At 43.9% G+C, this 23,908-nt stretch overlaps 1 protein-coding gene across 1 annotated transcript in view; it reads left to right on the top strand.

The window, feature by feature from the left end:
• Positions 1-23,908, top strand: part of RUNX1 (RUNX family transcription factor 1) — a 96,686-nt gene that overhangs the window by 21,382 nt on the left and 51,396 nt on the right. Inside the window, exon 3 of the mRNA XM_075854591.1 lies at positions 14,410-14,514. Within this exon, the coding sequence (XP_075710706.1) occupies positions 14,410-14,514 (105 nt within the window). The remainder of the gene's footprint in view (positions 1-14,409; positions 14,515-23,908) is intronic.

The raw sequence follows: 23,908 nt of genomic DNA, 5'->3' as shown, positions 1-23,908 counted from the left end.
AAGTAGCCCTCTCATCTCTGCTAGTTGGGAGGAGGAGATATATACATGTGACAAGGGATTTTACAGCTCCCCTATTGGGCAGTAAACCATCTAGAGTAGACGGAGCAACTGCGCCCTCTAGCTCAACATTTTTAGGAAACCTAGTTAAAAAAATGGGCCTGTTGAGGACAGAGTTTCCCATAACCTAACACATAAGGGAAGCTTGAGCTGCATTGGCTATATCTTTTTTCCAAGCTGAACAAGCCCAATTTCTCTAGCCTTTCATTGTGAGGGTAAGGCGACACGGTGGCCCTGACACGGACGCCACGCGGCGAACAACACTGCCGGCACTAAGTTCGCAGCGGCTTTCAAATTCCCTCTTAATGGGCGCGCGTTATTCCAGGTAAAACGGCCCTTTACCTGCAAAATTGTGCGGCCATAAAGGGCTTATTAATTAATGGCGATTTTGCAAATAAAGGGACGTTTTACCCGCATTAACGTGCCATTAAGAGGGTGTTTGACAGCCGCGCCGAACATGGTGCCGGCGCAATTGTTGGCAGCGTCGCAACCGTGTCAGGGCCACTCCGTGTGGCCTTACCCTAAGGGACACCTCCCATTCCATTTAATAATCTGGTCGCTCACATTTGAACCCTCTCCAGTTCTCCTATATTCTTTTTACAATTTGGAGCCCAAAACTGAATTCCATATTCAAGATGTGGCCTAACAAGGGATTCATAGAGGGGAAATATTACATTTTGAATCACAGGTTTTTATCTCTCTTTTTATACACCCTAAAATCCTGTTTACTTTTGCAGCTGCTGCTTGACATTGAGTGCTGCTCCCCAGCTTATTTCCAACCAGAATTACCCAGGTTATTAGTATTTTGCAGAATTTACGTTAATTTCTGTTTTTTTTGCAGTTTTCTCTTACAGAATTCTTCATGGAGTTCAAGTTTCCTAGTAACCACTTCACTTCCTGACTGGGTGACCATTAATTAAGTACAGTCCGCTTCATGTATTATATATTTGTTATATACCACACCGCCTTCTGTAAAGTCCTGCCCACATAGAAAGCATAAGGGCATGGCCAGACGTGGCGGTTTTCTTCCGCAACTGTCCGCATCAATGCCGCACAGAATATGCGTTGCAGATTCTGTTGCGGATCTGCCCAAAATGTGCAGTAATTTGATGCGGACTAGCCGCTTCGTATTGAGGTGAAAGTGCTTCCCTTCTCTCTATCAGTGCAGGATACAGAGAAGGGACAGCACTTTCCCTAGTAAAAGTAAACGAATTTCATACTTACCGGCCGTTGTCTTGGTGACGCGTCCCTGTTTCGGCATCCAGCCCGACCTCCCTGGATGACGCGGCAGTCCATGTGACCGCTGCAGCCTGTGATTGGCCTGTGATTGGCTGCAGCCTGTGATTGGCCTGTGATTGGCTGCAGCCTGTGATTTGCCTGTGATTGGCTGCAGCCGTCACTTAGACTGAAACGTCATCCTGGGAAGCCGGACTGGAGGAAGAAGCAGGGAGTTCTCAGTAGGTATGAACTTCTATTTTTTTTACAGGTTGCTGTATATTGGGATCGGTAGTCACTGTCCAGGGTGCAGAAACAGTTACTGCCGATCGCTTAACTCTTTCAGCACCCTGGACAGTGACTATTTACTGACGTCGCCTAGCAACGCTCCTGTAATTATGGGTGCACACACGTAGTCACCCGTAATTACGGGAGCCCCATTGACTTCCTCAGTCTGGCTGTAGACCTAGAAATACATAGGTCCAGCCAGAATGAAGAAATGTCAAGTTAAAAAACAATACGCTCCGCAGCACACATAACATGTGCATGACAGCTGCGGACTTCATTTCGGAACTTAGAATCTCCATTGAAGTCAATGGAGAAATTCCGCAATGAGTCCGCAAACAGTCCGCCACACCTCCGCAACAACCATTGTATGCTGCGGACACCAAATTCCGCACCGCAGCCTATGCTCCGCAGCGGAATTGTCCGCAACGTGCAAACGAACCCAACCACAAAGCTGAAACGGGCCTGCCGCGGATTTTCGCTGCGGAGTGTCCGCAGCGGAATTCCAGAGCAATTCCGCTACGTCTGGCCATGCCCTAAGGAGTAAACATGCAAGAAAAGGGGGAAAATGTGCCGGATCATAGAAGATTATATATTATGGGCTGACTGCGAGGAACGCTGGGGGTGGGGCATTGGGTATTACATGGAATTAGGCAATAAAATACAAAATATTGGCAATTTTTTGTACAGTCCAGTTCCATTTCCACGCAGTAAAAGCTCTTGGTAGTAGTTTTTCTTCTAGATATCAGTCTCCTGTGCTCCGGCCTGACTTGCATTTATTTAGCTTTGGAATCTGTCAAATCTTCTGGTATTTGGACAATAGGAAGTTCAACGACTTCCCAGTAGGAAATAGCCGAGTACTTAATACTTCCATTAGGACTCCAGTATATTTGTGTCTATTCTAATTTCCTTCCAAGCTTATTTTTCTTGGTAATGGACTGGGGTGGAGTTATTCCCCAGAGCCTGATCATATTAGACGGCCGCCGATTCCTTTCCGCTAGAAAGTCTCCAGTTTTACAGATTTTGTGTCTGTTTTTGTGCGTATTTTATGCTGTTTTTGCAACTTTTTTCATTTTAGCATTTTTTGCGCTGCTTCTTGCCCATCTATCCAGGATATAAGAGGTTAATCGATTCACCTGTTACCCAGTCAGATTACATTTAGATTAGCAGTAACTGAGACATATGTAATCTATACATTTCTATATATTTAAAGTGGTATCCGTGACATTCACATTCCTCGGTTGCTCGCAGTTCTAGTCGAGGATTTGGCAACGTGCGTTTCACCAGCTGTTGTTGGACTACAAGACCCAGCATGTTCTCAGCGAGTGCGACCATTACTTTTGTAGTTCATGATAATTTGTGGCTGACAAATACACGCATAAGGAGGAATTTAAGAACTAATTTACGCCAGTTTATTGGCGTGAGAATTATGGCGCCATATTTGGGTAATAATTTGCTAATTTTTGCCGTTTTTTTACACCGCTCCCATTACTTTTCAAAATAGTGGGTGGGGCTTATAGTAAGCATCAGGGCCACTGCGACCTGAGAAATTTACTATAATTTACGCCAGAAATTGGCGTAAATTATAGCGGAGATCTACACCAGTTTGTAGCAAGCGCAAATGTCACTTTCTTGCACATGATCAGCGCAAGATGTGACAAATTTATTAACGGCTGTTCGACATTTAATAAATTAGTCGCACCTAACTCCTGCGGGCTGCAGAAGAAGATTGGCGTGTGAAACACCAGTCATAGGAAATCTGCCACATGGTCTGTGGCACAAAAAATTGGCGTAAACTAGGCTAACCAAGAGTTGGTATAAAGAAAAGTTTCTAGCAAAATGCGCCAAATTTATCACACAGCGTGCACCACTTTAATAAATTTAGCGCATTTTCTGACTTCCATGTCTGATAATCCAGAAAATCTGATAATCCGGCACCTACCAGGTCCCATTAATTCCAGATTAAAGGCATTTTACTTTAGTTGGAATAAACACCATAAACGGAATCAGCGCAGGTCGTCCGTGGCTTCCTTTATATAAGGCGGCGTGAACGTCATTTTGGGATTTTCCTGCAGTATTTCTCGCTGGCAGAACATGGGTCGATTTGCATTATTATTTTAATAAATAAACATAAGCCGTGCAGTCTGTTTCTGCCGGGACGGAGGGGACAGGACTGATTTTGTTGGCATGTTCCAGCTAAATCTTCACTTTGGAACCAACTTAAAAAAGAAAAGTCCCCCCTTCCTGCAGTTATATTAATACCGGGACGCAGCGCTGATGAGGAGCAGAGATTTAGAGGTGCGTGCTTTGTATGCTGCTCCGGGAGGGAGTAGTGCCCTGATATTGGCTGATTTCCAGATCTACAACCGTTTATATCACGTTCAACAGGCTACTGGCAAAACCTGCTTGTCTTGATCCCAGACCACCCTACCGCGGATTAACATGTTCAGTGCCAGGAAGACGGAATTTTCTTCTTTATATTTTCCTAACACTTAAGCCCAGAGTAAGTCATATAGTCAGTACATCCGCTAGTTTCTGTTTTTTTTGCCATTAGTCCCTGACATTAGCAAAAAAAATTGGAAACCTGAAACAGCTCCACTCTAGTCCTTTGGTTGTGCCTGGTATTACAGCTCAGTCAGCTTATGCTCTCCGTGCAGTAGTGCCTATTCATTAACATTGGGCGGGTTATATTTCAGATAGTTGTACCTCATGCTTCCATTAAGGCTGTGTTCACACAGAGTTTTTTGCAGGAGGAAAATTCCTCCTGCAAAAAAAGCTCCAGACGGTTTTTGCACAGTGGTTTGACAAAAACTCGTCAAAACACTCGTCGAGGCGTTTTTTTCCTCTTTCTGACTGATTGAAATGGGGCTCTGGAGGCGGAAACCGCCTCAAGATGGGTCATGACGCTTTTACCGACGCGTTTTTTTTACTCGCGGTAAAAAAACTCGTCCAACTCCCATTGAAATCAATGGGAGGCATTTTCGGGCGGTTTTTGAGGAGTTTCCGCGTCAAAAAACTCGGCAAAAAAACTCTGTGTGAACAGGGCCTAAAGGGGTATACTGGTTGTGAAGCGTTATAACCAATTTTCACCTCTCAACTGTTAGTTTGGCAGGAGTCCGACCGATTTCCAGAACAAGGGGTTCCATTTACCCGGTTTGAATGGAGTGGCGGTCGAGCATGCATGTTTACTTGTTCATCGACTGATCGCTGCCATTTTTACACGGGCCAATGATCATGAGCTAGCGTTCGTACGAGCGCTTGTTTGCCCAATCATCGTCTGGTGTAAAATAGGGAAGAGACCAACGCTTGACCACCGCTCCCTTCTAACAAGAAAAACGGGAACCCTCATTCTTCCAGCGGTCGGACCCTCACCAATCTACCAGTTATTACGTATCCAGTAGATAGTGGTTATTAGTCTCACAACCAGAGGACCCCTTTAAATCTCCTAGATACCCTTCAGGATGTTTTGAGAGAAAAAATATGTATATATTAAATCGTATTGCCAAAATGTCTGGTCCGAGATGCCAGACAGAGGAAGGTGGTGGCTAGAACCCAGTGGTAAATCGTGTATTTCTTGATATTAATGGAATGCCTTAGGGAGGGATGGGTGATAGTTGGGAGTTTTTCATTAAAGTTGTCTGGTTTGGAAAATTCATTATTAAACACCCCATTAGGGAATTCTGAGTCAATAAACGGGGAGGAGTTCCATTTAAGACCCTTATTTTTTAACCAGAATGGAGAATAAAAAGCCTCTTTCACTCTGGAGGACTGGGCACAGACAGCCCATTGATTTCAATAGGAAGTGTGTAATGCTTCATTTCTCCTGTGGCGGCGCTGCAGGGAATTTGAACACTTACTGTCAAGTTTCAATACAAATTACAGCTGATGGCTGGGGGTGGGCTCAGCAACGGTACACCCTGTGATCAGCTTAGGATCCTTCTGACAAAAAGGGATTGTGCAAAGCGGAGAACCCCTTTAAAAAAGATGGAAACAAGAGGCCTTTGGCAGTGAATCAGTGAATAACGTAATATACAATTTCAAGTCAAATATTTTTCATGTAAAACTACTTGTATATTCTGCGGTATGTCGTAGACTTCTGAGTACATTTCCGTGGTTAATTGTAATATTTCAGCTTTTTCTGGTGTTCAGTATGAAAACCACATCTTTCCGTGGTTAGCCACACTGCGTATTAAAGTGAAAGTCCGCGCTGCAAGTAATAGATCTCTCCAGCGGTCGCATCTAGTGATTTTTCCTGACCGTGCAGTATATAGAAAGTGGAATATTTCTGCCGGCGCTACTTAGGCGTGAATGTTAGAAGGAACAAAATAGATTTACCCTAATACAATATTTACCATGCTGGTTAGCGGAGATGTGTGGAATAATTTGCGGGCTCCAAACGTAAAGAAAAAAATAATTAGCAAGACAAATTGTCTCCCAGTCCGACCTCCACCCATTTTGCCGGAACAAAAAACCCAATGCTGGGTTCTGGTGGACATTTCTGCCCCGATTGCGGAGGTACTGGCGACCGATCTTCAATACTTGCCACCGGCCATTGTAATTCCATTCACACAGGACTACGGGCTCCATCGTTGTCACCTGCTTTCTGCTGTGCCGGTTGCCAGGCGACTGCCAATAGTCTCTAATTACCAGGTTTTAGATTCCTATCCATGAAATGTTGGTCTGCAAGACTTTCTACAAGCTCTAAAAAAATGTCAGTCCTAGGGTGGATTCAAACATGGCATAAAATTACGCCGCAAAATCCTCAGCGGAATTACTGTTGCGAATTTTGTGGTTTATTTGATGCGGATTTGTGTTGCGGATTTTGGTGCGGAGTTTCATGTAGCATTGAAGTCCATGATGAAAATCTGCAGCCAAAATTCGGAACAGATACAGAAACGTATTCCCGCAGCGGAAAAATTCAATGCGAAAAATGTAAACAAATATATGTTGCGAATTTTGCTCCGATCATAGTGTCAATTTCCACTACGAAAATTGTGCCACGTGTGACTGCAGCCTTTAGAAAACAGAGATTTGTCCCCACCCTCCATGATGGGCATGGGGCCAGCTGAGTGGCCTGGTAGCCTGCCCGGTCTCCACGGCAGTAAGATGAGTGGAGCAAGAGCGTAGCTAGGGGGGAGCCTGGTGGGCCATGTGCCCAAGTGCCAGGGAGGAGCTGACAAGCCACTCTGCCTTTTCCAGAGTACTAAGCCAGGACTTTGGGGGAGAAGGTTTCTGATGCAGCAGGTGACCTCTCAGCAAGAGACTTAACAGCCTAAGCCCCAGAACTTATTGTTTCACATGCACTAGCACTGAAAAGGGAGGAGGAGGGGGCAAATGAGTGTCTCCTAATTCACATTTGAAAGTAATTATTGTATTTTCTGGAACACAGTTGTTACATTATGAAGTTAAAACTTGTCATTGTCCCTATGACATGAAAGACACTTTTCGGAGATGAGAATTTGCTGCCATTTGCTGGAGGGGACGTAAGGTGGATGTGAGTGGCGCAAAAACACTTATTGGGAACCACTGATCCTCAATTATTTGTCTAAAGTGAAACACACAAATCAAGGTCAGAAACAACTTTAAAAAAATTCTTGATTGTTATCCTGGCGTCATTGCCGAGGGCTGATTTCTCTTATAAGACTTGGATTGTAATACAAAAATGAGAACAGCAATGCAGACGCACGTTCCTTTATAGCTGTCTTTCAGAAGGTAAGAAAGTGTCTGCCTAGCGCTTCAGGGCTATGAGATGACGGGTATAACGGCACGGGCTTTCTAGCTGAAAGGGGAAAGTGTGACCTTAAAAAAAACATTGTCTGACTGTTGTACATAATATCATGCTTAAAGGGATCTTCTGATGAGCAAACTGTATGGCATATCTGTAGAATATGCCATAAATGTCTGATTGGCTGTTGTCTTACCGCTGAGACCCCCAAAGGTGGGGAGAATGGGGTGCCATTTCAACCTACGACAACTCTGGGCCTGTCACATAAGGGGTTACATGTATCATGTATCATGTAGAGTATAAATATAGCGTAGGTTGGACTAAAACAATATTAAAACTATAAGGACTCTTGTTGAGTTATGACAAAGTCGCAGGATGGCGCGTTATTTAGTAGCAGCTCATAGACTAGTTGTTGTGTTGGTCCTATCAGCATATTATTTGTGAACACAATGGCACCCAAAGGGGAATACAAAAAGAAGAGGGGATACTGCTGGTTCATGGTTGCCATTCAACACTTGTTTGTCATCCTTCTCATTTCCTATCTTTCGGAGAACTGTGGTGTGACCAGGCCCAACAAGTGGGAGCTTTGGACATTCAGGGTATGTTCACACGGATTATTTTCAGCCGTTTTTCGGCCCATGAACGGCTGAAAAACGGTCGAAAAATCGCGAGCAGAACGCCTCTGAACATCTGCCCATTGATTGCAATGGAAAAACGGCGTTCTGTTCCGACGGGCCATTTTTTTACGTGACTGTTTTGAAAAACGGCCGTGTAAAAAAAAAACGGCCGTGAAAAAAAACGGCCGCGAAAAAGAAGTGCAGGTCACTTCGTGGGACGTTTTTGGAGCCGTTTTTCATTGACTCTATAGAAAACAGCTCCAAAAAACGGCTGTAAAAAACGCAGCGAAAATCGTGAGTGGCTTAAAAAAAACGTCTGAAAATCAGGAGCTGTTTTCCCTTGAAATCAGCTTCGTATTTTCAGACGTTTTTGGTTAAGCGTGTGAACATACCTTAAGGGCATGGCCAGACGTGGCGGAATTGCTCTGGAATTCCGCTGCGGCCAGTCCGCTGCGGAAATTCGCAGCGGACATTTTCTCCATTGGTTTTCACACCTTTTCAGTTAGGTTCGTTCATACGTTGCGGAAATCTCCGCTGCGGACCATAGGATGCGGTGCAGAATTTGGTGTCCGCAGCATACACTGGCTGTTGCGGACGTGTAGCGGACTTGTTGCGGACTTATTACGGAATTTCTCCATTGACTTCAAAGGAGATTCAAAATTGTGCAATGAAATCCGCAGATGTTATGTGTGTTGCGGAGCGTATTGGTTTTGTCGAACATGATCTTTCTTCATTCTGGCTGGACCTATGTATTTCTAGGTCTACAGCCAGACTGAGGCCCCATGCACACTACATAAAAACGCCCGTAATCACAGGCCGTTATTACGCCATGGGCAGGCCCATAGAAGTCAATGGGGCTCCCGTAATTACGGGTGACTACGTGTGTGCACCCGTAATTACGGAAGCGTTGCTTGGCGACGTCAGGATATAGTCACTGTCCAGGGTGCTGAAAGAGCTAAACGATCGGCAGTAACTGTTTCAGCACCCTGGACAGTGACTTCCGATCACAATATAGATCAACGTGTTAAAAAAAATAGAAGTTCCTTCTTACCGAGAACTCCCTGCTTCTTCCTCCAGTCCGGCCTCCCGGGGTGACGTTTCAGTCCATGTGACGGCTGCAGCCAATCACAGGCCAATCACAGGCTGCAGCCAATCACAGGCCAATCACAGGCTGCAGCCAATCACAGGCCAATCACAGGCTGCAGCGGTCACATGGACTGCCGCGTCATCTAGGGAGGTCGGGCTGGATGTTGAAAGAGGGACGCGTCACCAAGACAACGGCCGGGTAAGTATGAATTAATTTTACTAGGGAAAGTGCTGCCCCTTCTCTTTATCCTGCACTGATAGAGAGAAGGGTAGCACTCTTCACCTGAATACGCAACGGCTAGTCCGCATCAAATTAATGCCCATTTTAGACAAAGCCGCAACAGAATCTGCAACGCAGATTATGTGCGGCATTGATGCGGACAGTGGTGGAAGAAACACGCCACGTCTGGCAATGCCCTAAGGGTGGTTTTACACGAGCAGATTTTCTGCCCGATAATGAGCGCCGATCTACAATAACAGCATGTTGATCGGCGATCATTTGCTCCATTTGTATGGAGCAATGATCAGGAGTTTGGGGATGTCTGACCCTAAATACGATCGTTCGTCCTCATACAGTTTGCATATTGTTGGCAGCACAAATGTGCCACCGAAAAACAACCATTTATATGGCCACATAAAAGATGTGATTAGATGACAAATGAGCTTGTTTGCTTGTTTGTCGGATAAACATTGCCATGTTTACATGAGCCAATGATCGGGAGCGATCATTCATATAAGCATTCGTTCGCCCAATCATCGGCCCAGGTAATATAGGGAAGAAGCTGTGGACCAATCTGAGATAAGATCACCAGACACATTCATGGGCATCACAGCAGACTCAGGAGGACAGTCTCGTTATTACATTCACCCTTTGCTATGGAGAGTTGCAGCTTGCTTCAACCTCAGTCAGCAGTTGCGTACAGTGCAACCCAAGTAAATGGCAAGTGGTCAAATCGTTGGGGATATGGCTCATAGGATTAAAGGATCTACCAAAAATAAGATGATCACAGGTTGTCCCTCTGCTGAGAACTGCAGTGATCGGCTGTAATCTCTGGGGGAACAAGGCAATATGTGTTCAGCGCCACCACAGGGGAAATCAAGCATTACATAATGCCCATTGAAACCAATTGGGTAATGTGTGGACATGTCGGGTCCTCCAGAGTGAAAGACGCTCTTTGTAGCTGCTCTCCACTCTGAGTAATTCATGGAGGTCACAAATGAGGGAACCCCCTAAAGGAACTCAGAAAGCACTAATAGTGTATTTAAAAATGGGTTTTCTGAACCAGACAATTCCTTTTAGTGTTGCCATGTAGCCCTAGTCATGAATTAGGAATACTAGACCTTAAAGGGTAACTAAACGTTCAACAAACTTCTGACATGTCATAGTGACATGTTAGAAGGTTTGATCGGTGGGGGTCCGAGCACTGAGACCCCCACCAATCCCTAAAACAAAGCAGCAGAATCGCTCCTGTGAGCGCTGAGCCACTTCTTGTCTGTTCAGCTTTTTCCGGAAAGTCGATGTATCGGAGTACAGGCTCATAGACTTTCTATTGAGTCCGCCACGTCTGGGCATGCCCTTAAGGAACACTCCAGGCAAAACTCCTGAGGGGGCGGCGCATGTCACAGGGAATAAAAAAAACACCAAATATGGGCCGCGTGGCGGTACAATTTGGCATACCTGTAGACACTTCTGTCTAAACTTTATACCACCTCTTTATCGGCTTATTTTATCCCACTTATTTTGCACCCAAATTTTGTTTCAATTTGGCTAATCTTAGACTTCGCCCCTTTTCCACTAAGTCACGCCCCTTGCTGGACACATTGCAAACATCTGTACTTTTTGGCGCATTTCATTGACAAAATCTGTCAAAAATTATTTGCGCCAAAAAGAAGTTAGAACTGAGGACAGAATTTTGTCACAGCACCAATAGTAAATCTTCCCCGTTGTATCCATTTTGCCTGCAGGGCTCCTTTAAATAGAAATATTCAGCAGAATGCAGCTCCGGCCGCCTCCACACCCATTTATTGTTTATGGATAAAAATAGCCCGGCCTGTTATAAATCTTTTCTTTCTTTTTTTAACACTGATGACAATGAAAATATTTGTAACTTATACGCAGGGGTGACACCATAAGCACCTTCACACTTTCAGAATAGAACTCATCCACCATGAACTTGTTTCCCAAAGGTCAGACAGGTGTGACACCTCCAGTTCTTGTGTCATTTTGCATGTACAGGGTTAATCTCTGTCCCTTCATGCTCTGGATCATTGGGGGCCCCAGAGGTCGAACCCCCACCGAATATAATGTTACATATCCCAGTAATATGCCATAACATTACAAGTTGGTAAATACCTCTTTAACCACTGTGTAATTTTAAAAAAATGTTACAACTTTTTACACTTTGAGCTTTAATTCGGCACCATTTTCAAGATCTCTGCTTGCTGTCAGTGAATGAAACCATTGATGTTTACATCCAGAGACTGAAAACACATACAGACCTAATATCTCTGACATCTCCAGTTGTATCCAATCTAGATAATTCTTATATGAAACCGTTTGGAATTCTTGCGGATGTATTTTTCCTGCGCTGATACATTGTAGCAAATTATCAGGACAGGAGAGAGATTTTCGCAGCCATTGTGTTTAGCTCACAGACGATTTCTTGGACTGGATACAATTTTAACAAACTCTTAGCTGTGGCAAGTTTTAGGTCTGTGCGATTTACAGCCTCTAAATGTAAACACGAATGTTTCCATTTCCTGACAGCAAATAGAGATTTTGAAATAGTCAGTCAGTAATTATAGCATAAATAATTTTGGAAAGTTTCAGGTTTCTTTTCAATATACAATGACTAATCTTCAGTTGCATAAAACAAGGTAACACCTATAGGGGAGATTTACCAAAACTGGTCCAAAGGAAAAACGGAGCTGCTTCCCATAGCAACCAATCAGATTCCAGCTTTTCTTTTTCTGAGGCCCCTTTAAGAATAAGGCAAGCCTTTGAGTACATGTATTTAAGTGGTCAAAAGAATATGCGGCATATGGACATCATAGAATGGGCGGTAACCCGAATGGCCTCCATGTAATACTACATTTCCCCTGTAGGGGCCACTGCAGGAGAAATGAGCAGCCAGCCACAGTTTTTTTGCTGATTTTGCAGGAGCGGGGATCTCAAAAATGTGCGATGACCCCTTAATATTAATTCTCATACCGGTTATTTGTCTGATACCTTTTATCTGAAGGTTCTTTATTATCACTTCCCCAGAACTGTAGCTCTTCATGGGAAATTGGAGCAGTTTGGAGCTTAAGTCCTTACACCCCATTCTACAAACACGGATAAAATGTAAATATTTAAGATTCACACAGAGATGGCGCATTTTCGACATAAGGTTTATCTAATGATGCCTTTGCATTGGCACGTTGCCACAGAGGAGGGGCGCTAGACCGTGTTACATTTTTTCCTCAACATTTCTCTCACCTCCACCCAGCATATTCTGCAAGAGATCGTGTTACCCGAGTATGCCACAACCAGATATCTCGGGGCATCTCAGGCCTCCGACACTGCCCATATAGAACAGCGCGTCTTTCCATTTCACTCCATAGACCCCCAGGATGCGCTGCTCCCACAGGGGATCTCATCCAGCTTTGGCTCATGAATGCCAAATCCACCGTCTTGACAATTGTAATTGTGGCTACTTTGGTTGTCACCAGCTTTCCCAGAAACAGATATAATTTTGCAAACAATCTTGATTAAATTACCTTTTGTGTACACAGCTCTTATGCAGACCTATGTGTCTCCATGGTTACAGACTACAAGCAAACTGTGTATGTGTAGTCTGATCCTGCATTCTTGTGTTACTTCACTCCCTCAGTCCACTCTTCTTGCTACAGACTGAGGGTATGTTCACACGGCAGCGTCCGTAACGGCTGAAATTACGGGGATGTTTTCAGGAGGAAACATCCCCGTAATTTCAGCCGTAACGGCATGTGCAGGCGCTTGAACGCCGCGTCCATTACGGACGTAATTGGCGCTGCTTTTCATTGGAGTCAATGAATAACGGCTCCAATTACGCCCCAAAGAAGTGACAGGTCACTTCTTTGACGCGGGTGTCTATTTACGCGCCGTCATTTGACAGCGGCGCGTAAATTACGCCTCGTGTGAACAGACAAACGTCTGCCCATTGCTTTCAATGGGCAGATGTTTGTTAACGCTATCGAGGCGCATTTTTTGGACGTAATTCGGGGCAAAAACGCCCGAATTACGTCCGTAATTAGTGCGTGTGAACATACCCTGAGGGTTTGTTTGTAGTCAATAACCGTGGAGACACATTGGTCTGCATTGGAGCTGTATACAAAAAATTATAGATTTTTTTCTAATGAAAACTAGATTTTTTTGTTTTAGATGCCTTGGAGCAATGGTTGCAAAAGTATATGCGCCCTTTTAGTTTTTAATCCGACTCTTTGACTATGTGGTCTCTAAATTTTTGGGTGAAACACAAATGATAGCAGTGGGGATGAGTCCCTGTCTAGTGACAGCTACATAGCCTTGGTTAGACATTACAGCTCTGTTTGCACTACATTTCACCCCATCTGCTCACTAATATAATGTATATGCCAATGCATAATGAATCTGGAATTACTGGTGTAGGTGTGTCTATGTCGTCTACAAACGGCCAAAGTTCAATTACATATTAAACAGACGTATGTGTATAAACTAAGTACAAAACATCATTGCAACCTTCCGCATCATTTTTAGGTACAGATTTCTGTGTTGACTAGTCTCATACTGTATCTTTATAGGGATCGAAGCTCAGTTTTTCTGATACAGAGCTCCAAATCCCCTGCAGAGCCACAGAGTTAAAAATAAAAACTCTTACTGCTAGCATCCACCACTAGAGGGCGCTTACTGTATACTGTTTTATGATTAAATTTAATGTACACACGGTATGCAGTAATCTCTCCCTAAGAACATATAACTTATGATGTTGTAAAAGGGGCGGAGCTGTGACTACTTATTTTCCTGAAACAAAGAGTGGTTGTCACCGCTGGAAAAAAAAATTGAGTAGCTGTTACTGTAGCATAAGTTATGTGTGGATATTTGGGGGGCATACTGACGATTCAGGCAACGTCAAAGGACCCTGCCGTTAAAGAAACGGCCGCCACACGGACAATATTTACGTCCGGACGAATAAGCCATTAAAGTGATAGGTGATCCTTAAATGCATATCCTGTATATCATCACTATAGTGGATGCTAAGGGTCCGTGCCCTTTAATGGCCCGGGGGCCCGGATCACTCTGTCTGCCCCTGTCCACCAGTAAACCAAGCAAAATATAATAAAAATGATGACTGTAAGATATTTGGTAGAGTTTTGTAAATCCTTTGTGTCATGTGTCTTATTGGTTTATTGTCTTTTTATTTGAAGGGAAAAGCTTCACGCTTACCATCACAGTCTTCACCAACCCTCCTCAAGTGGCTACTTACCACCGAGCCATCAAAATCACTGTGGACGGCCCTCGGGAACCAAGACGTAAGATAATTTAATATCAATTATTCCACTCTGTTTTTTTTAAATGTGTTACTAACATATGACGGGACCAAGCATTTTGTTGGCTGCATCAATATTAAAGGGGCACTCTGGACAAATGGATAGACTGTTATGCCTGGTGCAGGGTCTCTGGGGTGGGGCATGACACAGGGATTTTCTTGTTGGTGTCCTTTAAAACCCTGTGTCATGCCTCCTGTTAGTAGGCTTGCTATATCCGTTTTGTCCGGAGTGTTTCTTTAAGTCAATTAGCAGGTAGCGTAAGCTTTGTTTCTCTTCCTACACCTCCCTCCTTAGTGTATCCTGCAGATTTGAATCATTCAGGTTGTTCAGCAATCACTTGTCTTCTTGGTTGGATGACCAATGTAGTTTTACGTACTGAAGGTCCTCCTATCTGCTGTACAGTTTACTGCCTCTCCATACGCACAGACTTGTTTTAGGCTCCTCCTACTCAGGCACATGGAATTATCATAAACTTGTGCAGGAAATCAGGGAGCTCCAGGATAAAAAAAAAAATGTAAACTAAGAGGTAATAGTGCCGAAATTAGACAGATTGGGGGGGATTTATTAAGACTGCGCCATTTAAAAAAAAATCAAACTAGTGGAAGATGTGACAAATTTATTAAGAGGCACGCGCCTAAATTTGTGCCATCTTGTCTGTGCACCACTGAATGAAATCTATGCCAGCCGGGAACTGGTGTAGATCAGTTTCTGGCGTAAATTATAGTAAATGTGTCTGGCCGCTCTCCCTCCTGATAAACTCTGTCCCAATTATTCAGCCAAGCTAATTTTTGCCTTGCTTGAGAATAAGAGCTATTTCTCCTTAGGCCCTGTTCACACTAAGTTTTTCCTCACTGTGGCCATTGAAGCTAATGCAGCGAAAAACGCTTCGAAACGAGCAAGAAAGGACATTTTTTTCCTGCAAAAGGCTAAAAGCTGCCTGGGGAAAAAAACCTGCCTCTGCCTCCCTTTCAAAACTATGGAGGGCAATTTTGGCAGTTTTTTGGCGCTGATTCTGACGCAGTACCCATGTCAAAATCAGCGACAAAAAACTCAGTGTGAACAGGTCACTAAAGGGGTTTTACTTAGCATAGGTCAAAAATGATTATTCTTTCGGGGTCGGAGTCAGCAGAATGAAGGGGTTACAGTACCGCAGTTTCTTCGTTCTGATGATTGGATCTCCACCAATCAAACAGTGATAGGTCATCAAAGTTTTAGTCCCAAAAAAGTCCATTAAAATCCCCCAACCTGCTTTTGTGGGCCTATATTTTATTTCTATACACAGATCAGCAGATTGTGTTTTAGCTATACCTCTTATTTCATGCCTAATTTATAACTCTGGATTACGCGGCTCCCGACTGGCACTGGCAACTTTTTCCACTGGAACGCTTTTTCACGTGCCAAGTACCCAGATATATCTCTTCTATATGTAAAAGGATTGTAGAGGGTTTAGCAGAAGAAAACAATGGATGACTTGTTATTCCACAGCCTCGACAATAATTGTCTACCTCTATATTTAGAAATGAATTCTCCCCATAATATAAAAGTAAATAAAGATAAGACAATGTGCGATGGGGAATGTAGACTTGGGCATTAGGCGGGTCTTCCAGGCTCAGATATATAGTAAAGTGGTTGTCAACTTTTTACAATCCCTTTTTGTTACAGGGGACCCTCATCACAGGTGATCTTGCTGTGCTGGGACTGATATCACTTGTAACCTGGCAGCAAGTGCTTAATTCCCCTGCAGTGCCCCCGCAGGAAAAATAAGGCATTACACAGTTCTTATTGAAATGTGTATAAAGTCCATATAACACATGGATGTGCCAGATCCTCCAGAGAGAGACATACTCTTTGTAGCCCCTTTTAATGCTGGCTAATAGATGAGGTTCCTGAATGGGGTCTCACCTCTGGTAACTTTTAATAGGGTATTTGAAAAGGGGTTTCTAAACCAGACAACCCCTTTAAGCTTAGAGCGGATCTGTCATCACACTGTGTAAATGCAGCATAATATGTGGATGGTCCATTCTCCTATTGTATTGTATTAAATGTAAAAAAATTAAATAAAATTTGTGGTGTTTAGGATTTATAGTAATGAGTCTGGTGTATTCCCGAGAGGAGTGATCCCCTCCGCCTCCTCCTGCCCCTAGTGATTGATGGCTGCTGTATATACATGCAGGTACACAGCAGCCTGTCAATCACCGATGAGAGGAGCGGAGAGAGGCCGTGTTCACCCAGGCTACTAGGAACAAGCTTTACTAGCCACTGTTGTTCACAATATTTAACATAATCTACACATCGAACAAGATAGCGGCCATTGTAGGTCCATTATGGGTTGTCACCCAGCTTTCCCTGAAATAGATATAACTAAAATCAGCTGAATAGATTATATCTTTATGGGATGGAGCATAGGTGCACATTATACTGCGGCCTCCCCGGGTGGCGCACTGGTAATATACTGTAGTGTAAGATTTAGTGCGGCTGCAGTTACAGCTTATTTTACTGGGACTGCTGCATTAATCTTGTAATTCCCCAGACCCCACTAAAGCTTATGGACTATTATAGGACTTCCGTAAACTCTATCCTGCCTGGTTTTATTAAACACTGGTTTGGCCAAACGCCACAAAGTTCTTTAAACCTCCGTTAATCAAAGTGCAGCTAATTATATTGGGGCAGGTGGTCCGGGGGCTCGGAGCTGCATGAAAATCACAGAAATAGGGGATCGATTTCACATATCTGAGTTATTACTATAGAAGGACTTATGAGTCCTTCAAGTTTCTTGCCCCAGTCCAACAGTATATTGTAAAGATACCATCTCATCTGGTGCGGCCTCTGCAGGGGAAATTTAGTATTACATGCCCATCCTGCCTTGTTGGCGATATTCCTCTGGGGCTAAATGAGGGGGGTGCCAAGTGGCGGAACCATCCCGGATGATGTTCATATGCCCTACTGGGCCATATGAAAAAGTGTCTTATTAAAACAATTCCTTTAAATAACAGTTGCCAAATATCATGTCACTGGAGCATCTTTTCTGAGAATTCTTCAAAGTGCCATTCCTCTGTTATTCTTCCTGGAAATTTGTGAATGATATGACAATTGGTCGTTACAATTCTTCTCATCAATGGTTGGTCCCTACTAATTCTGACATTGTTAGCATTCATTGGACAGTGTGATTCTGTATAGGGACATACCCTATTGACAATGGGAGTAGTAAAGCCCCGTTCTCAATTTATTCACACATTTCCAGGAGGAATAACAGAGGAATGACACTTTACATAGTTCTGAAAAAAGATTCTCCAGAATTGTTACTTTGTGGGGAATTTTAGTATTTAGACATGTAAGGAGAGCAGGTCGTCTTCAAATGTAAAATAGTGATGAAAACGGCCAAAAAGTGGCAATTTTTTCGACTCTTGGGACGTTTACGACATTTCTATATCAGAAAACTGGCATAGAATCATTGTTACATTTCCCCCATTGTGTTTCAATTCCCAACCATTTCCAAGATGGTTTGCTTGCTGTCAGTGAATGGAAAATGTGTGTTTATATCCAGAGGCTGGAAACCTGTACATCTCACAGCTGAGGGATTGCTACAGACAATCCTCTGTGAGCTAAACAGTCTGGACTTTGGACTGCTACATTTTACCTGCTCTGATACACGTAACATACTATTAGATTTGTGCTGCTGATGTGTCTAGCTCACAGAATTGTCTAGACTAGATACAATTATAGCAAACCCTCAGTTGTGAATAGAACCATAGACTATACATTTTACAGCCCCTGAATGGAAACAATGAATGTTTTAACTCATTGAAAGCAAGCAGATATCTTTAAATTGTTTGGGAATTGAAACACAAAAGGGGGAATTTATTCAGACAGGCGTTTCATACGTCAGTCTTAGGGTATGTGCACACACACTAATTACGTCCGTAATTGACGGACGTATTTCGGCCGCAAGTACCGGACCGAACACACTGCAGGGAGCCGGGCTCCTAGCATCATACTTATGTACGATGCTAGGAGTCCCTGCCTCGCTGCAGGACAACTGTCACGTACTGTAATCATGTTTTCAGTACGGGACAGTTGTCCTGCAGCGAGGCAGGGACTTCTAGCATCGTACATAAGTATGATGCTAGGAGCCCGGCTCCCTGCAGTGTGTTCGGTCCAGGACTTGCGGCCGAAATACGTCCGTCAATTACGGACATAATTAGTGTGTGTGCACATACCCTTAATAGTAAAAAAAAGTTCAAGTAAACTGCGAGGCAAAAGCCTGTTAATAAACGTGTCGCCTGTTTCGGCTCGGGTGGTAATAGAGCTGGAATAGTTTTCCACTATAATTTACGCCAGTTTTGTGGCATAAATTATACTATGTTTTTCAGGCCTCTGTGACCACGCCCCCTTTCCCTGAGGCCACGCCCGTTTCCACAAAAGTTGAGGGTGGCGGTTCAAATTGTGACTTTTTGTCCCTTTTGCGACTTTTCTAAACTGGTGTAAAAATGTTCATAAATTACCCCCTTTGTATATTAGAAAGTTGCAGAACATTTCATTAGTCAGTGATTAAGCATAAAAGATTGAATACCCCTTTAAGTTTGCTCTGACGGACTGTCCCATGTAAGAGGACTGACGGTGGGAAGATTTGGTGGCAGGAACCCTGAGTAAAGACAGAGGTAAAAATCAAACTCACAGACCGGATGAGCTGCCGAATCACCTGATGACAGTGACTCACCCAGGTAACCGGAGAAAGCCGATGTCTCTGTGGGTGGCTCCTTGTTCCTTCAGTTCACCCCTCAGCAATTACTGGGCACTTAATAAAGTATAAGTCATCATGTATGAGGAAAAAGAGCAGCGAGGACAACAACAGCTCCCTAATCCTCAGCGGGCTTATTACCGATTAACCCCTGCGCTGCCAGCGGGACATAACTAATCCGGCCTTCTGCTAAATCCCTCTCCATATACCCTATAAGACTATATGAATGTAATAGGGGGGGCATATCCCGCTTGGGACCCTCTATCTGCCAGAACATCAAAAAGTATTCAAGTGGTAAAGTAGACCTGAGTGTCCCTTGTCACTACTGAAGGGGGCGCAACTGACCAATGATTCACCCAAAGGTAGCACCCCCAATCCCACATTTGGTGCCTGAACCTATAGAAAAGCAGCTGCATCGGTTATTTGTAGACTATCATTGTTTTATTTGTGCCGTCAGCAACCTTTGGCACTCCAGCAATTGTAAAACTACAATTCCCAGCATGCCCCGACAGCCTTTGGCTGGAATAATAATGTCTTTGGCTGTCGGTGCATGCTGGGAGTTGTAGTTTCACAACAGCTGGAGTGCCGATGGTTGCTGAACCCTGCACTATATGATTCACCATAGGGGGGCATCACTAGAAAATATGTCACAGGGCACCAAGCAACCTAAGACGGACCCTGAACTAGAGGACAGATGTAGTAGAGCCGACTTTGCCATTGAATCCTTCAAAGGTTTGCACATTGTAGTAACTCTGCTACATCTGTATTTATCCTTTTGGTTTTTCCTTTAATTTAAAGGGGAAGTGTTCTTTACCCTACACGTTTCACTGCTCATTGCTGGGACTTTTAGTCCTACAACAACTTTCTTTTATATTCTAAGCCTTTTTTTGAAGAGCAGCCAGAATATGTTTTACCCGGCGCGGTATAATTATACTTACACGCTTATAATACGAGATTCTTTCTAGCGAAACTACAACTTAGGAGCAGAAAAGCGACCAAGAGAGCAGATCCGTGGAATGTTAATGTCATACTATGGCCACCGCAATAACCTCTAATCTCTGGTAATAACTGGCTGAGGGAACGTAACCGTTCTGATCCGCTCTTTTTTATCTTTTTTCTTCAATGCTGTTGCCCAAACTTGCAGCGTGTAAGATTGTTATACTCAGCAGTGCTTTTTACTACAACTTTGAGAGCGATGAGTCAAGCGCCGGGTGTACTTCTGACTTGGTGCTGCTTTCCAAATGGTTGGCGGACTACTCAACAGTCATCAGATACAGTATCTTTTAATCCTCTTTAATAGTGCGCTGGAATGTTCTTTCCTATAAGCGCCATCTGGGGATAGATATACGTGAAAAAATATGAACAAGTGTTTTTACGGTAAAGGCTGATGCGGATCCTAAGATTTTTCCAAGAAAACTTTCTAAATTAGTATACATGAAGGATAGGAATGGGGTAGAGGTTTAAGATTTTTTTTTTTTTAGATTAGGGCACCAATTAAATGCCGATCCATAAGTGTCAATCATTCGGCCTGATAACTTAAGCCCCGCCCCTTAGACTAGGAGTCTTGACAGTAAGGGTGTCAGGGGCCCCATTGTTAAAGTGGGGCACTTGCTGACTGCAGGGACAGGCTAGAAGGGGTTAACATTTTTGAAAATGGTAGGTAGGCACCTAATTGGTCAGTACAGGTCAGGTGTTGCCTGCCCTCTCTTATTTTTATTGCCCCCTCCCTTGTGGGTTGGCCTCTTTTTTCCTTGGACCCCTTGAGACGAAGATTGGCTTATAGTTTCAGCAAATAAAGGTTATTGTTTGTATAATAAAAATATCGACTTCTGTATAAATTCATCAAGATCTCTGCTTCCTGTCATTCAATAGGATCCTTCATTGTTTACTCATAGGCTTTACTTCACCAGGAAAAAAGATCCAGTTCGCTTACCCAGGCCTATATATAAATACCCTGCACAAGAAAGTGTGGCTTAGTGGCACTCCCCCTGGCACCCTGCACCTGGGTCACATGCCCCTCCCCCTAGCCACGCCTCTGGTTAGCTTGCAGTGGATGAAAATCTGTCCTGGTCATGTGATGGACACATAGGTACTGTAACGAGCCATGCACCTGTGTCCATCACATGATGGGGACAGATTTCATCCACTGGAAGTATACAATGAAGGTTCCTAGTGTATGACAGCAAGCAGAGATTTTGAACTTTTCTTTATAGAATGAGTAAGCTTTATTTGCTGAAACCATCACACCCCTTTAAAGAGGGGAAGGGCATAAGTGGCATGCTCTTTTCCAGATTTCTGTTTGTCACATTTGGTGGCTGTTTAGTTGGCAGTATTGGCACACCATGATGTAATGATCCTGTCCCTTTAATTAAAACCTGTTACCTGATCTTCCAACATTTAGAAGTACTTATCATTGACGTCAGTTACAGATAATACACAATTTTGGCATGATACATGATACTGTGTTTTATAAATCTTCCCTGGTCACCAGGATGTGCCCGTCATGAGGCCAAGACCTAGTGGTATCAGGTAACAAGTAGTGATGAACAAATCGGCTGATTTTGAGATCGATTTGTGATCCGCCCGTCAATAGAATACATCAGTCAAGTCAGACCGCGATCAGGGATCTACAACCTGTGCCTCTCCAGCTGCTGTGAAACTACTACTACTGCCAGGGCATGCTGGGAGTTGTCATTTCATAACATCTAGAGGTCCATTTGTTAGAGACCCTTGATCTTAATCAGTGGTGATCGACCCAGCGATCACCTGTAATCTGTGTGCCAGCAGCAAGGGTTCAATTTCCCTGCAGTGCTACCACAGGTGAAATGAAGCATTACACCGTTTTCATCAAATGAATGGACCGTCCATTCAATGGATGAATGTGCTGAGTCCTCCGGAGCGAGAGACACTCTTTGTAGCCGCTCTTTACAGCTTAAATTTCCGTGGCCTCCTCTATATTCACAAGGCCTGGAATTAAATCTAGTCGTGTACTATATACGCAGCATTATAATGCACAGCAGCCGTTATAACATGGGCTTGGCCTTGTTTTCCAGTGTAAAGATGCCTGTGGTTTCAGGGACTTTTAAGCACAGCACCAGTTTTCCTGTTGTTTTACGCTGGATTTCTGTGTCACAACCTTAACAAATCAACCAGCGGTCTGAGGTTCAGCAGCCGCCATAGGTCCAGCGTGTTTCTCCTTAAGCCCCCGTGCCACAGGCGGCTCTCCGTAACCTTGTGCACCTATCTGCACAATCTAGCCACAAACAGCTCCCCCTGACCGCAACGCTTCCCTACTGAAAGTTAATACTGCTTGATTCATTTTGTGCAGCTTGTGCACCGCCAAAGAAAACAGTCCAAAGAATAACTCGCTTGTATGCAGCTTGGAACGATCTCAGAGGCCTCGGTTTCATAATACCATACAGTAGCTTTACTATATCCCCTCCGCAGCTGTGGAGAGGACTTGGAGAGTAGCGTGCTCCAGGCAGGGATACAAGACGTAAGCACTTGAAGTCTATGAGCCGTCACAGAACTAATATTTCTTGCGAACCCTTAGGGCCCTGCCTGTGTTAAATGCATAGAGGAGGGTGAAGAGTTAAAATTATCTTTAAAGGGGTTTTCCGCTTTTATGTCAGTAATTAAAGGGATTTTCCCATAATCATTATTTATGATGATAAATATCTGATCGTGGGGGACCAACCGCTGGCACCCCCACCAATCACGAGAATGGGCTTACCTTGCCGTCCTGGGAGTCCCATAAGAATGAATCGGTACCGCGCATGCTCGGCCGCCGCTCCATTCATTTCTATGCGACTGCCAATAAAGAAAAGTTCTGCGACTTTCTCATGTATTTTGACATTTCAGTTCTTACCAATTTCAAGACCTCTGATTGCTGTCGTTGAATGGAAACATTATATCCCTAATCCTTGTAGCTGAGGGTTTGTGCTGCAATGTATTTAGTCTAGGAAATCCTTTAGGTCTCATGCACACTTCCGTTGGCCGTCGTACGGCCACTAATGACGGATCCGTGAAACTTGGACCACACCCGGATGGCTTCAGTGTGCAGTCCGTTGTTTCCCAGGGCCAAATGAATGAATAGGCCGAGACTTTCCTCCAAAAACGGGCAGGAGTAGGACCTGTCCTATTTTTTTCGGAACGGCTACACGGTTCCGTTAAAACAATTGAGGTGTGCATGGCCCCATAGAAATGAATGTGTCAGTTTGCTGTCCGCTAAAAAAACGGATAGCACACTGAAGAAAATAACTGAAGTGGGCATGAGGCCTTAGCCTGAACTCCTGACGGATACATTTTACTTGCACTGATACATTGTAGCAAACTATCAGGACAAAATAGAGATTTGTGTTGCTGATTTATTTGGCTTATAGAAGATTAGATACAACTGTAGCAAACTCTCAGCTCTGAGGAGTATTAGGAATGGAATATGTCAACATATTCAACTGATTTGGTTTCAGATGCAACATAAATAATACTTCATCTGAGGGCCACAAAGCAAAGGTCAAATTAAGGCCCCATCCTGATGCTTTACACTACTGCACCATCTCACATTACTGTGATGGCCCAGCTCTTGTTGGGACCAAGGGTATACGTATAATACGGGCATCCCATGCGGCTGCTATGGGG

This window comes from Rhinoderma darwinii, chromosome 2, assembly GCF_050947455.1.
Source record: "Rhinoderma darwinii isolate aRhiDar2 chromosome 2, aRhiDar2.hap1, whole genome shotgun sequence".
Classification (NCBI taxonomy): Eukaryota; Metazoa; Chordata; class Amphibia; order Anura; family Rhinodermatidae; genus Rhinoderma; species Rhinoderma darwinii.
This window is presented reverse-complemented; position numbering and strand designations above follow the sequence as displayed.